The sequence below is a fragment of the Mustela erminea genome, chromosome 19, assembly GCF_009829155.1.
Source record: "Mustela erminea isolate mMusErm1 chromosome 19, mMusErm1.Pri, whole genome shotgun sequence".
NCBI classification, from domain to species: Eukaryota; Metazoa; Chordata; class Mammalia; order Carnivora; family Mustelidae; genus Mustela; species Mustela erminea.
The window spans coordinates 2,318,814-2,337,593 of NC_045632.1; the positions used below are offsets into that span (position 1 = coordinate 2,318,814).

The 18,780-nt window shown below is 53.8% G+C and overlaps 1 protein-coding gene across 1 annotated transcript; it reads right to left on the reverse strand.

The window, feature by feature from the left end:
- Window positions 1-2,610: 2,610 nt before the first annotated feature.
- Window positions 2,611-18,415, reverse strand: PPP1R13L (protein phosphatase 1 regulatory subunit 13 like). The gene is made up of 13 exons (XM_032323278.1): window positions 17,545-18,415; window positions 12,706-12,861; window positions 12,456-12,598; window positions 11,570-12,080; window positions 11,382-11,480; window positions 11,214-11,305; window positions 10,430-10,910; window positions 8,994-9,448; window positions 6,347-6,478; window positions 6,113-6,246; window positions 5,826-5,992; window positions 4,077-4,276; window positions 2,611-3,187 (listed from the first exon to the last, which is right to left on the reverse strand). The coding sequence occupies exons 2-13, from the start codon at window positions 12,758-12,760 to the stop codon at window positions 3,149-3,151; spliced, it is 2,508 nt and encodes an 835-aa protein (XP_032179169.1). The 5' UTR covers window positions 12,761-12,861; window positions 17,545-18,415; the 3' UTR covers window positions 2,611-3,148.
- Between the last annotated feature and the right edge of the window lie 365 nt (window positions 18,416-18,780).

Genomic DNA, 18,780 nt, shown 5'->3' on the forward strand with positions numbered 1-18,780 from the left:
GCCTGCCTCTCCGACTACTTGTGATTTCTCTCTGTCAAATAAATAAATAAAATCTTTAAAAAAAAAAAATAAAAATAAAAGCTTCCAGGAAAAAAAGCAAAAAAGCAAAAAAAAAAAAAAAAAAAAAAAAAGTTAAGAGGCAGCTGGGTGGCTTGCTTAAGTGTCTGACTCTAGGTATTAGCCCAGGTTGTAAGTGCGAGACCTGCACCAGGTTCCATGCTGGGTATGGAATCTGCTTGAGATTCTCCCTCTCTCTCTGACCCTCCTCCCCAACCCACTATCAGGGGAGCTCTCTCTTAAAAAAAAAAAAGAAAGAAAAAATTCAAATACGAGTTCAAAGGAAAGGAAAGGGAGGATGGATACAAATCTAAGGGGGGAAAAACAGCTTTCCCTTGTTCTCCAAATTTGTATTCCAAGTCACAGTGCAAACAGATTTGAATGAAAGAGGATACACCTATTTCCAAGCTAGAATTTTATACCCAGCCCAAGCTATAAAAAAGTGGGAGGGTAGAATGAAGCTGTATTTAGTTTTTAAGAACCCAAAAATATCAACCTCTTCTTCACCTTTTTGAGAGAACTAGAAGATGTGCTCCACCAAATGAAGAGTCAATCAAGTGAGACAAAGATATGGGACCCAGGAAACAGGGCCCAACTCAGGGATGTCCCAGCAGAGCTTAGCACAGGCCTAGAGAGCAGCAAGTTCAGCTGAAAGCAAGAGAGAGGATTTCAGGAGGGAGGAAAAAAAAAGTCCTGAGTGAACTGATAGGAGTATGGACAATCCCACAGACCATTTGAAAAACGTTAAGTATAATTGCATATAAAATTAAGCATGTGACAAAGGTAATCATTAATTCTCAAAAATGTTAAAGTTTATATGAGGAGGAAAATGCTAGTATATTACATGGCTTTGCAGAGAAAACATTTACATATTACATGGTAAAAACTATGATTGATATAAAAATTATGACATGATTTCACTGGAAAAGAGAAAGTGGCATCAGCATGAATGCAAGCCTCCCCCGTAACAGGAAGTCTGGTAGAGAATGTCTAAAATTGGCTATCGAGAAATAGCAGTATCTGCATATTTAGAAACATAGGAGAAAATACTAGAAGAAACAGATAAAGCCGTTGAAAGAGGTCTCTAGAGAGCAGAAGGAAGTGGAGAGAGATGGCGCAGAGGACTGCTTTTTTCTCATAAATGTTTTAGTATAGGTTTTTTTTTTTCTTTTTTTTCAGTAGTCTCTACACCCAAAGTGGGAATCAAACTCATGACCCCACTTTTGACTGAGCCAGCCTGGTGCCCTGGTACTATTTGGTTTTTAAGGTATATTCACAGGGGCACCTGGGTGGCTCAGTTGGTAAAGCATCTGCCTTTGGCTCTGGTCCTGATTCAGGGTCCTAGGATCGAGTCCTGCGGTGGACTCCCTGCTCAGCGGGGAGTCTGCCTCTTCCTCTCCCACTCCCCCTGCTCCTTCTGTCTCTCTCACTCACTCTCTGCCTCAAATGAATGAACTAAATCTTTAAAAATAATAATAAAATAAAATATATTCATGAAAACTAATCAACAGTGATAGAAATCACAACTGTGGTTGACTGGAAAGAGGCTTCCATATCCTGGAAATGTTGTGTTTCAGCTCTACCCAGTAGAACTTTCTGAGATGATGAAAATGTTTTCTATCTGCACTGCCCCAAATGGTAGCCACTGGCCACACATGGCAACCGAACACTAGAAAAGTGACTGAGAGGGGCACCTGGGTGGCTCAGTGGGTTGGGCCTCTGCCTTCGGCCCGGGGTCATGATCCTGGAGTCCTGGGATCGAGCCCCGAGTTGGGGAGCCTGCTTTCCTTCCTCTCTCTCTGCCTGCCTCTCTGCCTACTTGTGATCTCTGTCTGTCAAATAAATAAATAAAATCTTAAAAAAAAAGAAAAGAAAAGTGACTAAGAAATGATCCTGAATTTTTATTTAATTTTAATTAATTGAAATTAAACAGCCACGTGAGGTTGGTGGCTATATGTACTGGACATCTCAGACAACAACAATGCTGTTGCCTTAGGATTTGTCAAGAAATACACAGAGGAGACATATGCCTGTGCTTTACCCAAAATCAGTTTACACAGTAAAGAAGTGAGGCAGGAGCAAAGGAAAGTCCCTCTTCAGGGTCATACCCTCAACAAGGCCACATGGATTACGGGAAGATAAAGCCCTGTCGAAGACGGTCTCCCAAACCATAATTTCAACACACTCGAGGGAACAATCCACCATGAGCAAGAACCAGCAGACACGGCAGATGATGGAAGTAGATGGCTCCATACTTCAGATGGTAGAATTATCATACATATACTATAAAATAAGCTTAAAATGTTTAAAGACATAAAGAATCCAAAATATGAAAAAAGACTGCGACACTACAAAAAAAAAACCCACCAAAAGTCCTCCCTCCCCCTCGCCAAAAAAACCCACAAAAAAACAGATGTGTTTGGAAGAGGAAGGACTGGATTTTCAAGACAGAAATCCCTTAGAAAGGGGCTTCCTTAAAACTGGTTTGTCAAACATGGTAAGGGTGATGAGCACTTATTAGATCAGAAGGGGATCTAAAGAGAGGGAAGTCCATTTCTGTGCAAACTACCTTTATTTATAAGGAAAAATGTCCCTATTTGGTTATAAAACCGGCACTGAGTGAAGGCACTTGAGTGGGGAGAGCTGGGGACCAGTGTGTCTCGCCCAGCCCTGGAGAGATGAGGGCAGAGGTGACTCCCGGGGAAATCCGGTGGAAGTGACACACCCCAGGCTCTCCTAGGATGATATGTTGGCTTGTTTGGAGGGGGTGGGAGGGGTTGGCAGCAGGAGTGAGAGGCACTTTGGACAGGATCTGATTTGGCAAATGGAGGAGGCTGGGGGAGGAGGGGAAGTCTCTTGCCTCCGATGATTCCCAGCCCCAAGGTGATCTCCCGAGGCTAAGGCAGCTTCTAAACTTAAGGCTGAGGTTCTCCTTCTCCCCTGGGCTTCCAGGGAAGCAGAGAGCTGGAGGTGAGGACCCCACCCCTGTGGGGCTTGGGGCCCAAGGAGATGCAGCAGTTACTGAGGAGAGGTCTGGGGCAAAGGCAGGGCTGCCGGCTCCTGCCTCCCTTGGCAATGACCTTCTGTGCAGCTAGACCTTATTCCTCTGAGTCTTCACCCTGGGGAAGAGCTGAGGGAAGGCAGAATCTTTAGACACCAGGAATTCTCCCTCCTTCCTCCTACCCCCAAATTTAATGGAGTCACTTAATCCATCCCCAAACAGATGGGCTGTCTCCATCCTCCCCTCCCTTCCTAACGGACTCCTTCCCCTTGGGGATTTGCTCCAGAATCCCCAAGGCCCCTGTCACCACCAAGCACCAGATGGAGCCTAGAGTTGATGAAATGTAATTTTCTGAGGCTTCCATTCTGCCATGAAACGAACACCTGTCTCTCCCTACCACAGTGGCTCTCCCCTTCAGACCTACCTCCACCCATCCCCAAATTACAAAAATTTTCTCTCCTAGGAATATAATGGGATCTTCTGGTCTCTTCCCTTAACCTAGTACAATCTCCCTCAATCCTACCATCCTTTTAATAATGGAATCTTCCTCTCCCTCCCCCTTGCAGTGTAACAAAAGCTTCCCCCCCACTACACCAGTCATAAACAATTATTTTAACTTCCCCTCCTGTGCACCTAAAATGGGATTCTTCATGGCTTCCCTTGGCTAAAATACATTCTTCCTTGCCTCCCCAGTAATAAAATTAAGCATGATTAAAAAAAAAGTTGCACATGAACCAAATAACGTCAGGCAGTGAGTTCCCCACAAAGTATCACAGGGAAGGGGCACTTTCTCTCCCAACTATGAGGGGCGCTGTCCCTCACCTCCCTTGTGTTATTATAATTGGTTTTCCTCATTCCCCACGGACCCGGAATAGATTCTTCTGACCTACCTCGCCCCTAGTATAATGGACTGTCCCTCTTGCTCATTTTTTCCCCCAGAATCACCCTTTTCCCCAAATAGCCCCAGGATTCGGATACAATATCTCTTCTTTGTAGAAGAGATTATTTTTTTCCTCACCCCAAAGTAGTTACGAGGTACGTAGCCCTCCTGCCCATGCAGCGCAGCCCACCACCAGTCGGTCTCCTCGGGTCCGTCCCTCCGCAGCACGGTGACCGACTCGCCCTCGCGGAAGGACAGCTCGTCTCCGAACTCCGCGCTGTAGTCCCAGAGGGCGTACACCGCCCCGTTGTGCATCAGGCCCATGCTCTGCTCCACATCTGAAACACGAACCCGCAGGGGCTGTGAGCACCTGGTGGGGATGGAGGGCTGGAGGCGTCAGAACACTCAGGGACACAAGACACGCTGAGGACAGGGACGGGCCCTGGGATGAGGCACCCCCCAACACACACATGCACAGCAAAGTCGGGTACCCCGTCTGGAGAGGGACGCCTAAGCTGGAGTCAGCTGCCCGGAACTGGCAGTCTCTGACATTCGAGGGTATCAGGGTGCATCAAACTGGGGCCTCCAAGCCCCGAGGCAGGGTCAACGGTCCCCATCCCCTCTTGGACATCGTCAAGTCCCTGTGTCACTCCCAGAGGTGCGGTTGATGTATACCGCCCCCACCCCAACTGTACAGTTTCCATAATCTCAACGCCCCCTTCGATGGTTCAGCCCTTCCCGCCTCGCACTAAGTGGTCCCACCTCCCCCTTCCCAGATGGTGAGTCCACACTGCTTTCCCCCTCCCCAAGTGGCAAAATCTCCAGAGTATGCAATAACGTCTCCAGAGGGTACAGCCCACCCTCTTCCCGGCCCTGTTAAGTGGTAAAATTTCCATCAAGAATTTAGCCCCCCCTTCCAAATGGTATAGTCCACGCTGCTCCCTCTTTCTAGTGGTTCAGTCCACTGGGTTCGGGTTCTGCCTTCCTTCCCTGCCAGGTCTTGTGTCCAATCTCTACTTGACCCTCATAGTACTCTCCACGTCCGACACAGGCAAAACAGTCCAAGCGCCCCATCTCATAGGCTCCACCTCCTTGTACCATCGTGTAAGGGCCAATGCCCCACCCCGAAGCTTAGTCTATTTCGTGCCCCCGGGGTGCAGTCCCCAGCTACCGGTGCTCACCCACAAGCCCCAAGGCTCTCATCCAGTTTCTGCCATTAGGTGGCTCACCTCTCAAAAACACTGTCCCACCCCCAGATCCTAGAGCCTGACTTCCTTCAGCTCTGAGATGTTCCTAATCCCGCCCTATGATACAATCTGCCCGCCCACGTCAGGTGTGTAATAGGGACGCTCTACACACTCCCTTGACCCAAGCTACCTACCTCCTCCTATCACCTGCTTGGGTGATCTGCCCTTCCCCACTAAGGGAAGCGTCACCTGTCAACGGTGTGGCCCTGTGTCTCCCACAGGTAGGTAGCACAGCCCACCTGCCCAGCCCTATGCCAGGTAAATGGTATTGTTGGAATGTCCAACCCCCTCATGCCCTCAGGTGAGAAAGCAGGTGAACAGTGCAATCTCCAAGACCCCCCTTCTTTCCATAGGTGTCCAGTTTGCATGGCACAGTGCCCACGTCCCCCAGCCCGTGAGGCTGGCAGTCTACTCACCCCACACACCCTGTGCGTACCTGCCAGGTGGGAGGACCAGTCCAGCTCTCCCGCAGGTGGCCCATCCCACCACCCTTCCTTTGTGATCCTGCTACCTGGCTGGTACAGTCCCCACATCTTCTCTCCCACGACCAGCAATCTTGCCCCTTCCCCCTCTGCAGTGACCAGCTGGGTGGCCTGGGTCCCCACCACCTCCTTCCCTCCTCCAGAGGCAAGCCTCGCACCTGCCAGGTAAGTGGCGCAGTCAGCGTAACCCTCGCGGTAGGGGTCGCACTTCTCGATGGCGGTGGCTCCGTCACTCAGCGTGGTGGCGAAGATGGCTGCGCCGTGCTGCACCAGCGCCGTGCAGATGGCCGTGTCGTTGCACGATGCTGCGCAGTGCAATGGTGTCCTAGGCGTGGAGGCGTGCGTGAGCCGCCGCGCATTTACCCGCGTGTGCCCGGGCCAGCAGCGTGGTCCCGCCCCGCACCCACGCAGCGCCCGCCCCGTAAGAGTCAGGGTCAGGGCTCACCAGCCGTGGCTGTCTGGGGAGTTGACGTTGGCACCGGCCGCGATGAGGAAGTCCACGATGGGGTAGTTGGCGCCGCAGATGGCGTTGTGCAGGGCGGTGATGCCCTCCTCATTGGGCTGGCTCGGGTCATTCATCTGGGCGGGCGGGGGACACAGAGGCGGAGGCTCAGTCCCCAGCACCATCCCCCCGAACACTGCTTCCACCCCGCCTGCCTTGCGCTCGGGCAGCACTCACCTCCTTCACCGCCTGCTGCACCACGTCCAGCTCCCCGGTCAGCGCAGCGTCCAGCAGGAGCACAAGCGGGTTGAGGCGCGCGCGGCGAACCTTGCGGGGGGAGCCGGCCTTCCGCAGCACCGAGCGCATCTCCTGGGGAAACAACGGGTAGGGGTGGTGGCTCTGGTGACTTGGGGGGAATTATTAATATACCCATTACTTAGAGAGGAAAACAGAGGTTCAGGAACCCGGCCGCAGCCGCCCCAGGTCATCCAACTAGACGGAGATGGGGCTGGGACTGGAAGGCGGGGAGGTACAGAGCCTACCGGCCATGGGGAAAGGGATGCCTTAGTTCTATAGCCTTTGATTCCCTACAATAGTCAGGGAATCTGGATCTTGGCCCCTGAGACCCGAAAGGAAGCTGGCAGACCACCAAGTTGATGACTGTAGAAGCCAGGTAGGTTTTCAACCTGTCCTCAGTCTTAGTGCTTTTATAAAACATAAATGCTATGAAACCCACATAACAAACTGTTGTCCAGTGTTAATTCCAGATGTTCGGAATGAAAATATTTAGCCTCTTATTCCTTGTGCTTTCTTATTTTTGACGTCCACAGGTCCTCCTACAAGGTTCATTTATTGGGAGCATGTAGCATTTTGTGATTCTGGTCTTTGATGTCGATGATTTCAAGATCTCGGAATCTGGAGATCCCAAGAGCCACGGATTTCAAAATTCTCTGAGGTTCAGCTGTTTCAAATGTTGTAAGTCCAGGAATGCTAACTTACGCCATGTCCAACTGCTGAAGACCCAAGTCGTTACATTCCCAAGATTCTATGGGAACTTTAATATTTTATGGTTAGAATTTCCTTCCAACAGATTGGAAGGAGATACTTAGAATGTTAATCACAGTTCTGAGTGCTGTGATTTTTGGCCTCTTTATTCTTTTTTTCTATTTCCTCCTACTTACTACGGTGTTTGTGTATTTACTTTTCTAGTGGAAAATGTTCCTTTACAATATAATTCTGGGGGTACACAGCTGGCTCGGTTGGTGTAGCTGAGATTTTGATCTTTGGGCTGTGACTTCAAGCCCCATGACGGGTGTAGAGATATCTTTTGAAAAATACTCTTTGGGGACGCCTGGGTGGCTCAGTTGGTCAAGTGTCTGCCTTCGGCTCAGGTCATGATCTCAGCCTGAACCTTTGGCTCAGGTCCTGGGATCGAGTCCTACATAAGGCTCCCTGCTCAGCAGGGAGTTTGCTTCTCCTTCTCCCTCTGCCCCCCCATACTCTATCGCAAATAAATAAAGATTTTTGAAAAATACTCTTTTAAAAATAATAAAATAAAACAGAATTCTGTATTTCAACAAATTAGTGCACTAATCTGTGATTTCCTGACTCAAATGAGAAGAGCCTTTAATTTTCAATTTGGTGACTTCACGAATCAGTTAATAACCAGGGCCAGTGTTACTGAATTCTAATTTCTAAGATCCTGTTATTTGAAACTTCGGCACTCTAGGATTCTGAAGGTTCACTGTTCTGAGACTGAGAACAGGATTTAATTCTTGAATTCTGTGAATTTTCGAGTTTCTTTATGGCTAGGACTTTGTGACCCCATAAGGTGTTTTCATTCTTCCATTCTTGATATCAAGATCCTGGATCTCAGCCTTTCCTGGCTTGGGAATAGGCATTTTGGGGTGTCAACCGAGCCCCTGCTTCTTTTCTCGGAATCGCTCCCCTCACTCTGTCCATCCACACTGAGAGAACAGGACTGTTCCATACACGCCACCCACACCCCGGCCAACATGCAGGGACTGGAGCAAGTTTTGAAGGCCACCATCCCCTGGTCAAATGCTAACAATAAGAATAGTGATTAACAGTTAAGAGCCAGGCACTATTCTAAGCGCTATATTCATATATTTAATGCTCCAAGCAACTCTATGGTTTCTCTTATCCCCATTTTACAGATGAAGACACTGAGGCCCAGAGAGGCTAAGCATATTGCACAAGGTTGCACAGCTGATAAGCGGCATGGAGCCGGGATTTGAACCGGGCAGCCTAGCTCTGCAGTTGATGCCCTTAATCACCACACCCACAGCCTCGGATACCGGGGACTTAATCTCGCAATTCTGAATGAAAGCGCCTCTGAGAAGCATCAGAGGACACCATGCACCGCAAGCGAGAGGCCGTTCTGAGCCGTCATTTCTAGCCATGGCACAGGCGTGCTGAGGTCTGAGAGGAGAGGTCAATTCCCAGAGAAGGCAGACACGAGAGACCATGCAGCCTGGTGACTACCTTGCTTCAGGCAGGCTTTTCAGGTCCTGGAATAAACCCACTGACACACTCATTTCCAGGTGGTAAGATTCCAAGATTCCTGAAGAGATGCCCCTGGGGTGGCGGTGTTGGCGGGGGGAAGCAGGTGATTGGAGAGGAGCAGAGAAAGTCTCTGGGTGGCCAAGACTTGTGAATGCCTCTCCCAAGACATTCTCCCTGTCTTCAGAACACAGGTGACTCCTAGATTAAAGACTAAATTTCCCGGCCTCCCTTGCAGCCGCTGGGTCCCTGGCCAATTGGAAGAGGCAGATGTGAGGCATGCCATTTCCAGGTTCTGTCCTAAAAGGGAAGGGGCACGTCCAGGTGCTAATAGATCCCCGTGTCCTCCTGTATTACTTACCATGCTCTGCAGCTGCTCTGGTGGGCTGACCTGAGGCAGGGCCGGGGGTGGGATGGGCGCTGGTGGGGCAGGAGCAGGGGGCCCTGCCCTCGCTTCGGATCCCTCACTGATGGAGGACAGTTCGGGTTCAGGACCCCCAGGCCCGCCATGCCGATGGAAGAGGCGGCTGATGAGCTGCTGGTACTGCTTCTTGTGGGTGGGGGGCAGGGCTACAGCGGGGCTCTGCTCCATGGAGCCCCTGCGTTTGAGGGGGCGCGGTATCTCTGCCAGCACCCGTGCCACCTCCTCCAGCTCGGGCACTGACTGCGCCTCAGGGGGCAGGGCTGGCTGCAGCCTCGTGGGGCTGAGGGGCCGAGTTACAGTGCCTTCATCTGCATCACCACCCTCCAGCACTGGTGCCAGCAGCCCCTCCAGGTCGGGCTCGGGCTCCAGCTCCGGGGGAGGTTTGGGGGTGCCTAGAGGGAACAAGAAGCCCATCAGTGAATGGGTGCCTGGGAGAATCCCATGACTCCCCTCTCCAAGTCCACAACTTCCAGGACCCGCAGCCAGCATCTGATTTGCTGTGTAACCTCAGGGCAGTTCCTTGATCTCTCTGGGCTACATACCATGGGCTGTGAATAATATATGATTGTGTGCTTGTCTTACTGAATTCTCACCACCACCTTGTGAGGTAGAACCTGCTATCATTTCCTTATTACAGGGAGGGAAGCTGAGCATCTCGGAGCGCAAGTCAATTGCCCAAAGCCACTTAGCTGCAACTGGTCCCTCTGACTTCGGAATCTTGTGCTAATACCATCACCATGGCCTTGACTTGCTGAGATCCTAAGAACTTCCTCACCTACCCTTTCAGGCAGAATACTCATTCTGGGACTAGAATCCTGGTGCCTGATAATGTCCTTCACAATTCGCAGATGACAAAGCAGAAGTTCAGATAGGTTAGCTAGTTTATCCTGACTCATATGGCAAGTCAGCAGGGGAGAGGGGCTCAAAACCCATTTGGCTTTAACTCTAGGCCCTGGGCTGGTCTCACAGACACAAACATATTAATGATTATTATAACTAATATAATAGCTATTGAAATCTTCCCACATCAGGCTCTATTTTAATGACTTTGTATAGATTAAATAATCTAATACCATAATAAGATGGGCTCTATCACCTTCTACACTCAAAGAAACTGAGGTCCAGAGAGATTAAGTGACTTATCCAAGGTCACACAGCACGGAGCCAGGCAGTCTAATTCCAGGGTCCATGCTAAACCACAGTGCTCCCTCTAGCTCCTGAATGAATTCCCAACCTCCTCCTCTAGCCTCACTCTGTGCGGGGACAGTGTCTGGAAATGGGTGTCTGGCTGTGATGGCTCCCTAAGCTGTTCTGGTCCCCAGCCATTTGTCCTCCCTTTAACCAGCCTTCTGGGTCCCCCACTGCTGACTCACCTTCGCTCACAGAGGGCCAAGTCTGTTGGGGAGGTTGCGGGGCTGGGACAGGGGGTTGAGGCTGGGGTTGGGGTTGGGGCTGGGGAGGGGGTGGAGGCTGGGGCTGAGGCGGCGGCTGGGGCTGAGGGGGTGCCTGGGGCTGAGGGGGTGCCTGGGGCTGTGGAGGCAGCTTAGGTGGGGGTGCTCGGGAGAAGATGGGGGAACCAGGGAGCATGGCCCTGCTGGCCCCATGCTCCCAGAAGGCATTCTGCAGCCTGAATATCATGCTGAGAGGGATGGGGCGCTGGCGTGGGGCTCCGCGGGGCTGGGGGCTGGAAGGGGGCATGGGGATGCGGCTGACAGGCTGCCAGCTGCGGGGCAAAGTGCCTGACGACGCCGGGGAGCCCAGCGATCTGCGGTAGCTGCCCACATCAGAACGCCGGTCGTTGGCCAGAGGGGAGACCTTGTAATTGCGGGGCAGAGTGGCGCTGGTGAGGTTGTCCTGGGGAGAAGGAGGGAAGGAGGAAAGAAGGGGCTAGGTGGGAAGAAGTTAGGGGGAGGGAATGATAAAGGAGGAGGGGGAAGGAGGTAAGGACAAAAGGTCAAGAAGGGAGAGAAGGTGAGGGACGCCAGAGGGAGTGAGGGAAAAGGGATTTAGGGATGGGGGGATGGAAATCCAGGATAAAGAAGGAAGAGCCTGGGGTGGAGGGCAGGGAGACTGGGGGTGCAGCCGGGAATGGGAGGTAGTCCTGACTGCACTTCCGGCCCCTGCCCTCCAGCCCCGCCCTCCGCAGGCCCCCCTCACCTTGCTGGTGGCCCCCAGCCCATCCAGGCTGCTCTCTCTCCAGGGTAACAGCTGCAGGCCAGGCGAAGCGGGCCGTGAGAAGATGTCCAAGCCTGCAAGGCGCGAATCATTAGGGTCTGGGGGCTGCCTCTCCGGGCTCCCCGCCTCCTCTGGTCTCCTACCACTCACGTTCATAGCTGGCGGTCTGCGAAGACTTCTTCTCATACGCCACGTCTAGGTCAGACTCATTCCAGGCTTTGGGGGGCCGCCGGCGCAGCGTTAAGTCGTCTAGGGAGAGGTGGCGTTTCGGGATATACCAGGAGGCCGGTCCCATGCCAGCATCCCTCTCACCCCACAAACAAGGCCCGCTCGTTCACCTTGAGCGCGCAGAGGTGGAGCGAAAGCGCTACCGCCCGCGCCCAGTAGGGGGCTCCCAAAGGCCATGGACGCATCGTAGGCTGAGGTCTGGGGGCGTGGCGAGGGCCCGCGCTCCGGGAAAAAGGCCTGGGGTCCCTCCGCCAGGGGGCTGCCCCGCGGGGAACCCGCGCGGCCCAGGAAGTCAAAGGGCGTAGGGGGGCCCTGCTGCCGGAGCGGGCCGGATCCCGGCCGCGGGGAGGGCGCACGGCCGAGGGAGCTGCCTGTGCCATCGAAGGCGCGGGGCCGGGGCGAGGGCGCTCGGTCCAGGGTGCCGTAGGCATCTGGCTGCAGGTAGAGCGGGGTGCGCGGTGATGAGGGCCGGCCTTTAGGGGACAGCGGGCTGTAGGGATGCAGAGCCGGGGCACTCTCGGACCGTCCGAATGGGGTGTCTGCACCGTCGGTGGCCGCCTTCCGGGGAGACCCGCGGCTGCTGAAGGACTCGGGGACCGGGCTGGAGCTGTACCGGGACGGCTATGCGGAAGCCAGGACATTGAGGGGCCAAAGGAGATATTAATGTAGGGGTTAGTAGGAGACCAAAAGAAGTCATCGGAAATTAACCTAGGGGAGTTGGAGCAGGGCTGGAGAGTGAGGCACAGGGAGTCCTGGTGAGAGGTACTGGCGAGACAGCCCTGAAATAAGGACTGAGGCTAGCCCACATGGTGCCCTTCTGCCTCTAAGAAAAAGACGCTTTTCCCCGAGGGTCCTGTTAGAAGTCCATTCATACTGGTCCCCTTTTACAAGTGCCCTCAAATAGCCCACAGCCTGTACAACCCGATGGGACAGAACCTTAGGCAGAAAAAGGCTGGCTTTGGGGGCCAAGGTGGGGACCGAGGCGAGTAGGCTCACCCTAGGCGGGGCTCCAGCCTGCGAGCCGGGAGGCGTGGGTGAGTCTGACCACAGAGACTCCAGCTGTTTGGTGAGCTCGTCCACCTTGGCCGCCGCCGTGTCCAGCTCCATCTGCTTCAGGTCCATGTGCTTCATGGCCAGAGCTGGGCAGGTGGGAGTAGCGGTCAGGACCCGGACCTCCCCGGGCAGCGCCCCGCCTCTACCCTTGAGGGCCCCTCCGGGGCAAGCCCCGCCCCCTACCCCAGCTCACACTGGAAGTTCAGGTCCAGAAGGTCCCTCGTGCTCTGGAATGCCTCGCTGTCCATGGTGCCGGCAAACCGGGGCGCCTGCCGAGGTGTGTGTGTTGGGGGGGGGGGGCGGGAGAAGGGAAGCCTTCTCAGATCCCGCCCGCAGGGAACCAGGGGTCCTAGAAAAGCCAGACAGAGCCTTTACTCTCCTAGGTCCTTCCACTGGAACCGCTATGCCCAGCCACTTCCCTGGCTGGGAAATGCCAACTCCTTCAAATTCCCGGATGGCTCTTGACAATTCCCTCTCTTTTACGTAGCTCCTTGTTCAACTTTCTAGGTCACTCCTAATAAGACTTGAATGACTCCTTCAACAATTAGCCACTCATTATCTACTGTGCGCCAGGCATGTGAGGGAATAAAGAATGCAAAAGTAACCATCAATTACCGAGTGCCTACTAGGACTGGAAGACACAACACTAGATGCCAGGGATATATATATTTTTTATGCTAGGGATCTTTTTATTTTTATTTTTTTAAAGAATTTTATTTACTCGAGAGAGAAAGCTCGAGCGCAAGCAGGGGGAGGGGCAGAGGGAAAAGGAGGCTGCCGAGGGGCGCCTGGGTGGCTCAGTGGGTTAAAGCCTCTGCCTTCGGCTGGGGTCATGATCCCAGGGTCCTGGGATAGAGCCCCGCATGGGGCTCTCTGCTCAGCAGGGAGCCTGCTTCCTACTCTCTCTGCCTGCCTCTCTGCCTACTTGTGATCTCTGTCTGTCGAATAAATGAATAAATAAAATCTGAAAAAAGGAAAAAGAAAGAGAAAGAGAGCTGGAGTTTACTCCATGTAGGGGTAACTTCGTTTAAAAAAGAAAAGAAAAGCAGGCTGCCGAGCAGGGAGCCCGATGCAGGCTCGATCCCAGGACCCCTAGGATCATGACCTGAGTCAAAGGCAGCCGCTTAACTGACTGAGCCACCCAGGCGCCCCACTAGGGATTTTTAAAAAAATAATAATTGTGCTGTCTACCATGTACCTGTGAGAGTTGCTTGAGGGCATATAACAATAACAACTATTAACTGAAGGGCCACTACCTCCTAGAACTGTGCTTGCACCCAATACCACATGCGATGGTCAAAATCACAGTAGCAGGCAAAAAAAGTGGGGCTCAGAACCCTCTGCTCAAGATCACCTTGCAAGGAGCTGGTGGTATTAGATTTCACACCTGGATCTAACTTGTTAGTCTGGGGCACCGTGACCAGACTTGGCAGAGTCCCAGAGGACAGGGACCACTCAGCTTCCCCTCCCCAGAGTTGACCTTGCTCATGGAGACCCAGCATTCACAGGAAGAACAGGGAAGTGGCTGGGGGTGGCTGGGCTTCTGTGGTCACCGGCTCAGTGGGAAAGAGCTAGGCCACAAGGAACCAGTCAGGCCAGCACCATCTCCATCCCCATGGTAGCCACCACGCCCGCCAGCCCTGCCACCTCCCCGGGCTGCACCAACCCCTTAGGTTTGGAGGTACAGGCGTGGGCGGTGGGGCAGGCTGGGGCATGCTGATTCTGGCCTCTGTCTGGGAAGCCTTGGCACAGAACCTGTTGGGGCTGGTGGTTCATTTGGGTGTGTTGGGAGCGTGTGACCTTGGGCAACAAGTCCCATCCACTCCTGAGGCCTCAGTTTCCCCAACAGTGAAAGGAGGAGGCAAAGGAGCTATTCTAAGAGGCCTCTTCAATGTCTCAGAGCCCTAGAAACTGTAAGGACCTTGAGGTTGTAATTAAAGCTCTACAGAGCCTAAAACTCTCAGCTTGGGAGTCTCTTGTCCAAACGTTCTTAGTCCAAGAGTCCATCTTTGGAACATTCTAGAATTCTCCAGTTTTGCTAGCTCAGGTTTCTCCATCTTCCCGCACCATGTTCTATCTATCCCAGGCTGCCCTAAAAGTCTAGCTGAATGCACGGTTAGGGGAGTGAGTAAGATCACAAGTAAAGAGCCAGACTTCTGGGGTTCAACTCCTGGGGAACCAATGACCCTGACAAAAATGCCTCCTGATCTGTACAACGAAGATATATAGCAATCCGTCGTAGAGGACTATAGTGAGGATCCAACAGGCCAGAAGGTGCAAGAGGAATGAGGCTCTGAGAACTCAGGCCTCAGAAAGTAGAAACTACAGGAATCAGAACTCAGGGCTTTTAGAACCTCAGATACACAGGAAAACACTCTGTGTCTGCTAAAATATAAAAACAAACAGTTCTATGCAGCCTCCAGTGCCAGCATTCTGGCAGCGAGATGTTCTTTCGGAGGATTTCAGGATTCCGGAATTTCTAAGACTCTCAGATCCTATGCTGACATCCTCTGGCTCTAAGGAAATGCCAAGGCTGGGCGTGGGGCCCTCCCAGCACTGGGGTGGGCAAACGGGCCGCCGGGGGCCACCAGGGGGCGCTCCGGGTCACGCGGACAGCGCCTGAGCTCAGACCCTGGGAATGCGCGGCGGGCCTGGGCAGGTGCCTCACCTCCTGCGGCAGGGGAGCGGGGGCCGGGCGGGGCGCGCCGCGCCTCTGTTCCCAGGCCCCTGCCCTGCACTTCCAGCTCCCCGCTCCCCCTCCTGAGGGCTCTAGTCCACCCCTGGGTACCCTCTAATCCCAGGTCTCACTTGTCCCCTTCTCCTCCACCCCGTAACTCTCTGTTCCCAGGGTCTCATGCACGCGGCCAGGCCAAGCAAGTTCTTCGGGGTTAAGGATCCCCGGGGAGCTTCCTGGAGGAATCATCATCCTCAGTGGGAACCGGGACAGAGTGCCAGGCTAGGCTGGGAATACTCTGGTTGGAAACCTACATTTCTGTCCAGACAGACAGACGCTGGAAGAGACCCCACCCTCTCCGGGACTTGGTGTTCCCCTTCTGTGGAACAGGCTAGGGCCTTCCCTTCTTGAAGTCTCTACCCAGGACTAGTTATATAGTTTCTCTGTGCCTCAGTTTCCTCGTGTGTATAATGGGGGAATTTATACCCTCTCCTCAAAAGGGTGTAAGGTTTGAGTGACCTAATTTTTGGACAGCGTTTAGAACAACGCAGGGCACCAAATAAAGTTCACACATAGAGGATTCTTAATCACGGAACTTCCTAGGGCTGTTCATTAAGATAACACAGGATCTAACACACAGTGAGGGGTCAAGACCCAGAGGAATTTCGTTTTTTACACAAAAGAGGCCTTTTGACTGTTCCTGAGAGTCTAAAAGCCCTGGGTTTAGACCCCTGTAGTCTCAACTTCCTAAACCCTAAATTCTCCTTGTACATTAGTGAGTTCTGACTTGTGGTCATCCCCAAAAATTCAGGTGGAGGGGCAGGGGATGCCCTGGAAGATTCCAGAGAGAAGGTGGCAAAAGCCCAGGGTGTGGGCTGTGCCTGCTGTCCAGCTTTAGTTTCCCCAGTGGAGTAGAGAGAAGTCATTGCCTGGGGTGGAGTCAGCAAACCACCTGCGGGCAGTGCCTGAGACCTCTGTAGACTGTGGGAACCACGCCATCCTACCTACCAGCGCTAAGCCTGGCGCGCTGTGAGCTCTGTCTTGGCAGCCACGGTTGGTTATTATTTTTAATTTCATCTCAGGCTATAACCGAATGCCCTTCAAGCCCAGACATTCGGAAGTTCTTCCCTCTCTCATCAGAACCCCCTGCCTCCCCCACCCCCTTGTTCAATCCCCTCACGTGACACGTAGGGGTGGAGAGGAGAGAGAGACAGACAGAGGGAGGTGCCCATGCCTGCCCTCCCCCAGCTTCAAGGACAGACACACACCTCCAGAATTAGCCTCTATCCCTCGCTTATCTCCCACACTACCTCAGGTCAGACAGATGGGGGTGGAGGTGACATTTCTCACCTCAGGGTCAGGGCAAGGAGCCCTAGGAGGAGGAAGGTTAGTCAGAAAATCTGGTGGGAATGGATGGAATCCCGTCCCCAAAGCAGCTGCAGAAGAAGTTATAAACTAAGCAACTCTGCTATCTGAGACAGCAGCTCAGAAGGCGCCACATAGTCCAATCAACTATACCTATGTGACCTCTTAGCCTCAGTTTACCACTGTCCTCTCAGTCTCATGCCTGTGTAGTGCCCAGCCATGCAAACTCCCGGAATCCAATCCCACCTTCTGGAATTCTACCCTGGGTTCTAGAACCCCCTCGGCAAACCCCAAGTATCTCTCACCTCCAAGGGGTAAGGGGAGGCTCCCGCCCCCACGAGGGGGCGCCCTGGGGTGGCGATCCCTCCTCTGGTTAGGCAGGTCTGACGCGCCGGTTAATGATATGTTGGGGATCTCGCAGCCGCACGCAGGTTGAACTGCCCCGGTCCCCACCACTGGCCCCCACACCAGAGCCGGAAAGTGTAGGGAGCGCCGGAACCCAGCCTCCAGAGGGACCTCGGGGGCTTGTCCTGCTACATTTCAGGGCCCCACTATCCCCATCCCACTCCGAATTCTGTCTCGAGACCTAGAGGTTCGGTGGAGAAAGCAGCTGGAGGGCGTCAGGGATGACCGCCCTTTCCAGAACCCCGACAGTCCGACTCTTGTCATTTCTGCCCAGGACTCAGGGATCCAATACCCCAATTCTACTCAAAGCCTCAAACTTCTGAGAGTGCCCAATTCGTGGGACTCAGGGGTCCCAGCCAGCGTCTCCCCAGGACCATGGCGTTCGAGCCCTCCACCCCAAGAACTCAGGCATCAGAGTCCCCTTTCCTTTTGCCTAGTAAATAGGAGTTCTTTCCTTCGAAGGACCCTGGCATCTGCGCACCCCCAAATCCGCCCTGGGACTCGGCGTCCGAGTCCCCTCCCAGTCCTCCCAGGGATACGGTGTCGGCCTCCTCCAGAGCCGCTGGACCCCAGTGGAGTGGAACTCACGGATCCGGGGCAAATCCTGGCACCGGGGTCTTCCTCCGGCTCCGGCTCCGGCTCCGGCTGCGGGGAGCGGAGAACGGGGCGGGGCAGGCGCCGGGAACAGGTTAGACGACGTGACTCCGGCTGTTGGGAGGCGGGTCCCAGAGGAGAGGGGGAGTAGGGGTCGCCTCGAGCACCTTGGGACTTGTAGTCCTGGAGGGGGGCAGTACGCAGCCTGAGACGTTCCCTTTGGGAATCAGTGAAAATCCATTTCACAGACAGAAAGGGCGAGGTCCGGAAGCCGAGGGCGACCTAACCACGTAGAACAGAATCGACTTTAACCACGCCGTGACTGAGGGAGGCAGCCTCCTGAATCCCTGCCCCACCCCCTCTAGGTTTGGGATCCCCCTCGTACAAAGATTTGGACGCCACCAAAGGGGTAGAAGGTTAGAGGATGGGGGAGACTCATATGCCCCGTCCCTAAGGCGAGAAAAGAGCCTCGAAAAATCAGTAGCCCCTCGAGTCTCTGAGCCTCAATCTCCCCGTCGATAAAAAGGATGGGTTGGATCTTTACAGATTTTCCCAGCAACGGAGTCCAAAGTCGTAGGCTGGGACTACAATCCCCAGCAGCTTCCGCGATGGACGTCGGGCGACTCCCCTCCTCGCGTCCTCTGGGAATTGTAGTTTGGAGCCCTCAGGGGCGGCGCCCGGGTGTCGCCCACACTGGTGAACCGCCTGGTGATCCCCGGCTGAGGGTACGCGTCCCCTTCCCCTGACCCTCCTTCCGTCCTGGGAAGCCGCTCACACCACGAGAAAGGGAGACGCCCCAATTTTCGAATAGGATCCGAAATCACAGCAGAGGGGGCGGGAAGTGGCGCTGACACACCGGCCAGGAATGCAGTCGGGTCACCCTGTCTAGCCTCCGTCCCGCGGCTCCGCCCACCGTCCCAAGCGGTGCGGTCTCTGTGGAAAGGGGCGTGGACGCGACCCCCAAATCTGTGTCCACGTGCCGCTGTTTACACGCGCCTCCCCGCCCCCACCCCCGGCGAAGAAACGGCGCTAATCAAGCCTTCTATTCCCTCTCCCATCTTCCCAAAGTCTTCGGGAATGTCCCACACACACTAGACTAAGTCCTCGGTAACATCTATATGTCTCATTTGGTCCACGAAGCCCGTCCCCTAGCCCGCAGCACCCCACGCGTGTTTAGCTTAGGAGTCTAGAGGCCCCGCCCCGAGGCGCACAGGCTCCTCCCTCTACGTT

Bases quoted from the DNA above. Each gene is read 5' to 3' on its own strand.
- PPP1R13L (XM_032323278.1), bottom strand. From the start codon at position 12,760: ATGGACAGCGAGGCATTCCAGAGCACGAGGGACCTTCTGGACCTGAAC. The intron at 11,481-11,569 runs GTGAACGAGCGG...ACCTCTCCCTAG, and splicing joins TCCACCTCTGCGCGCTCAAG to ACGACTTAACGCTGCGCCGG. The intron at 6,479-8,993 runs GTAAGTAATACA...TTGTTTCCCCAG, and splicing joins CAGAGCAGCTGCAGAGCATG to GAGATGCGCTCGGTGCTGCG.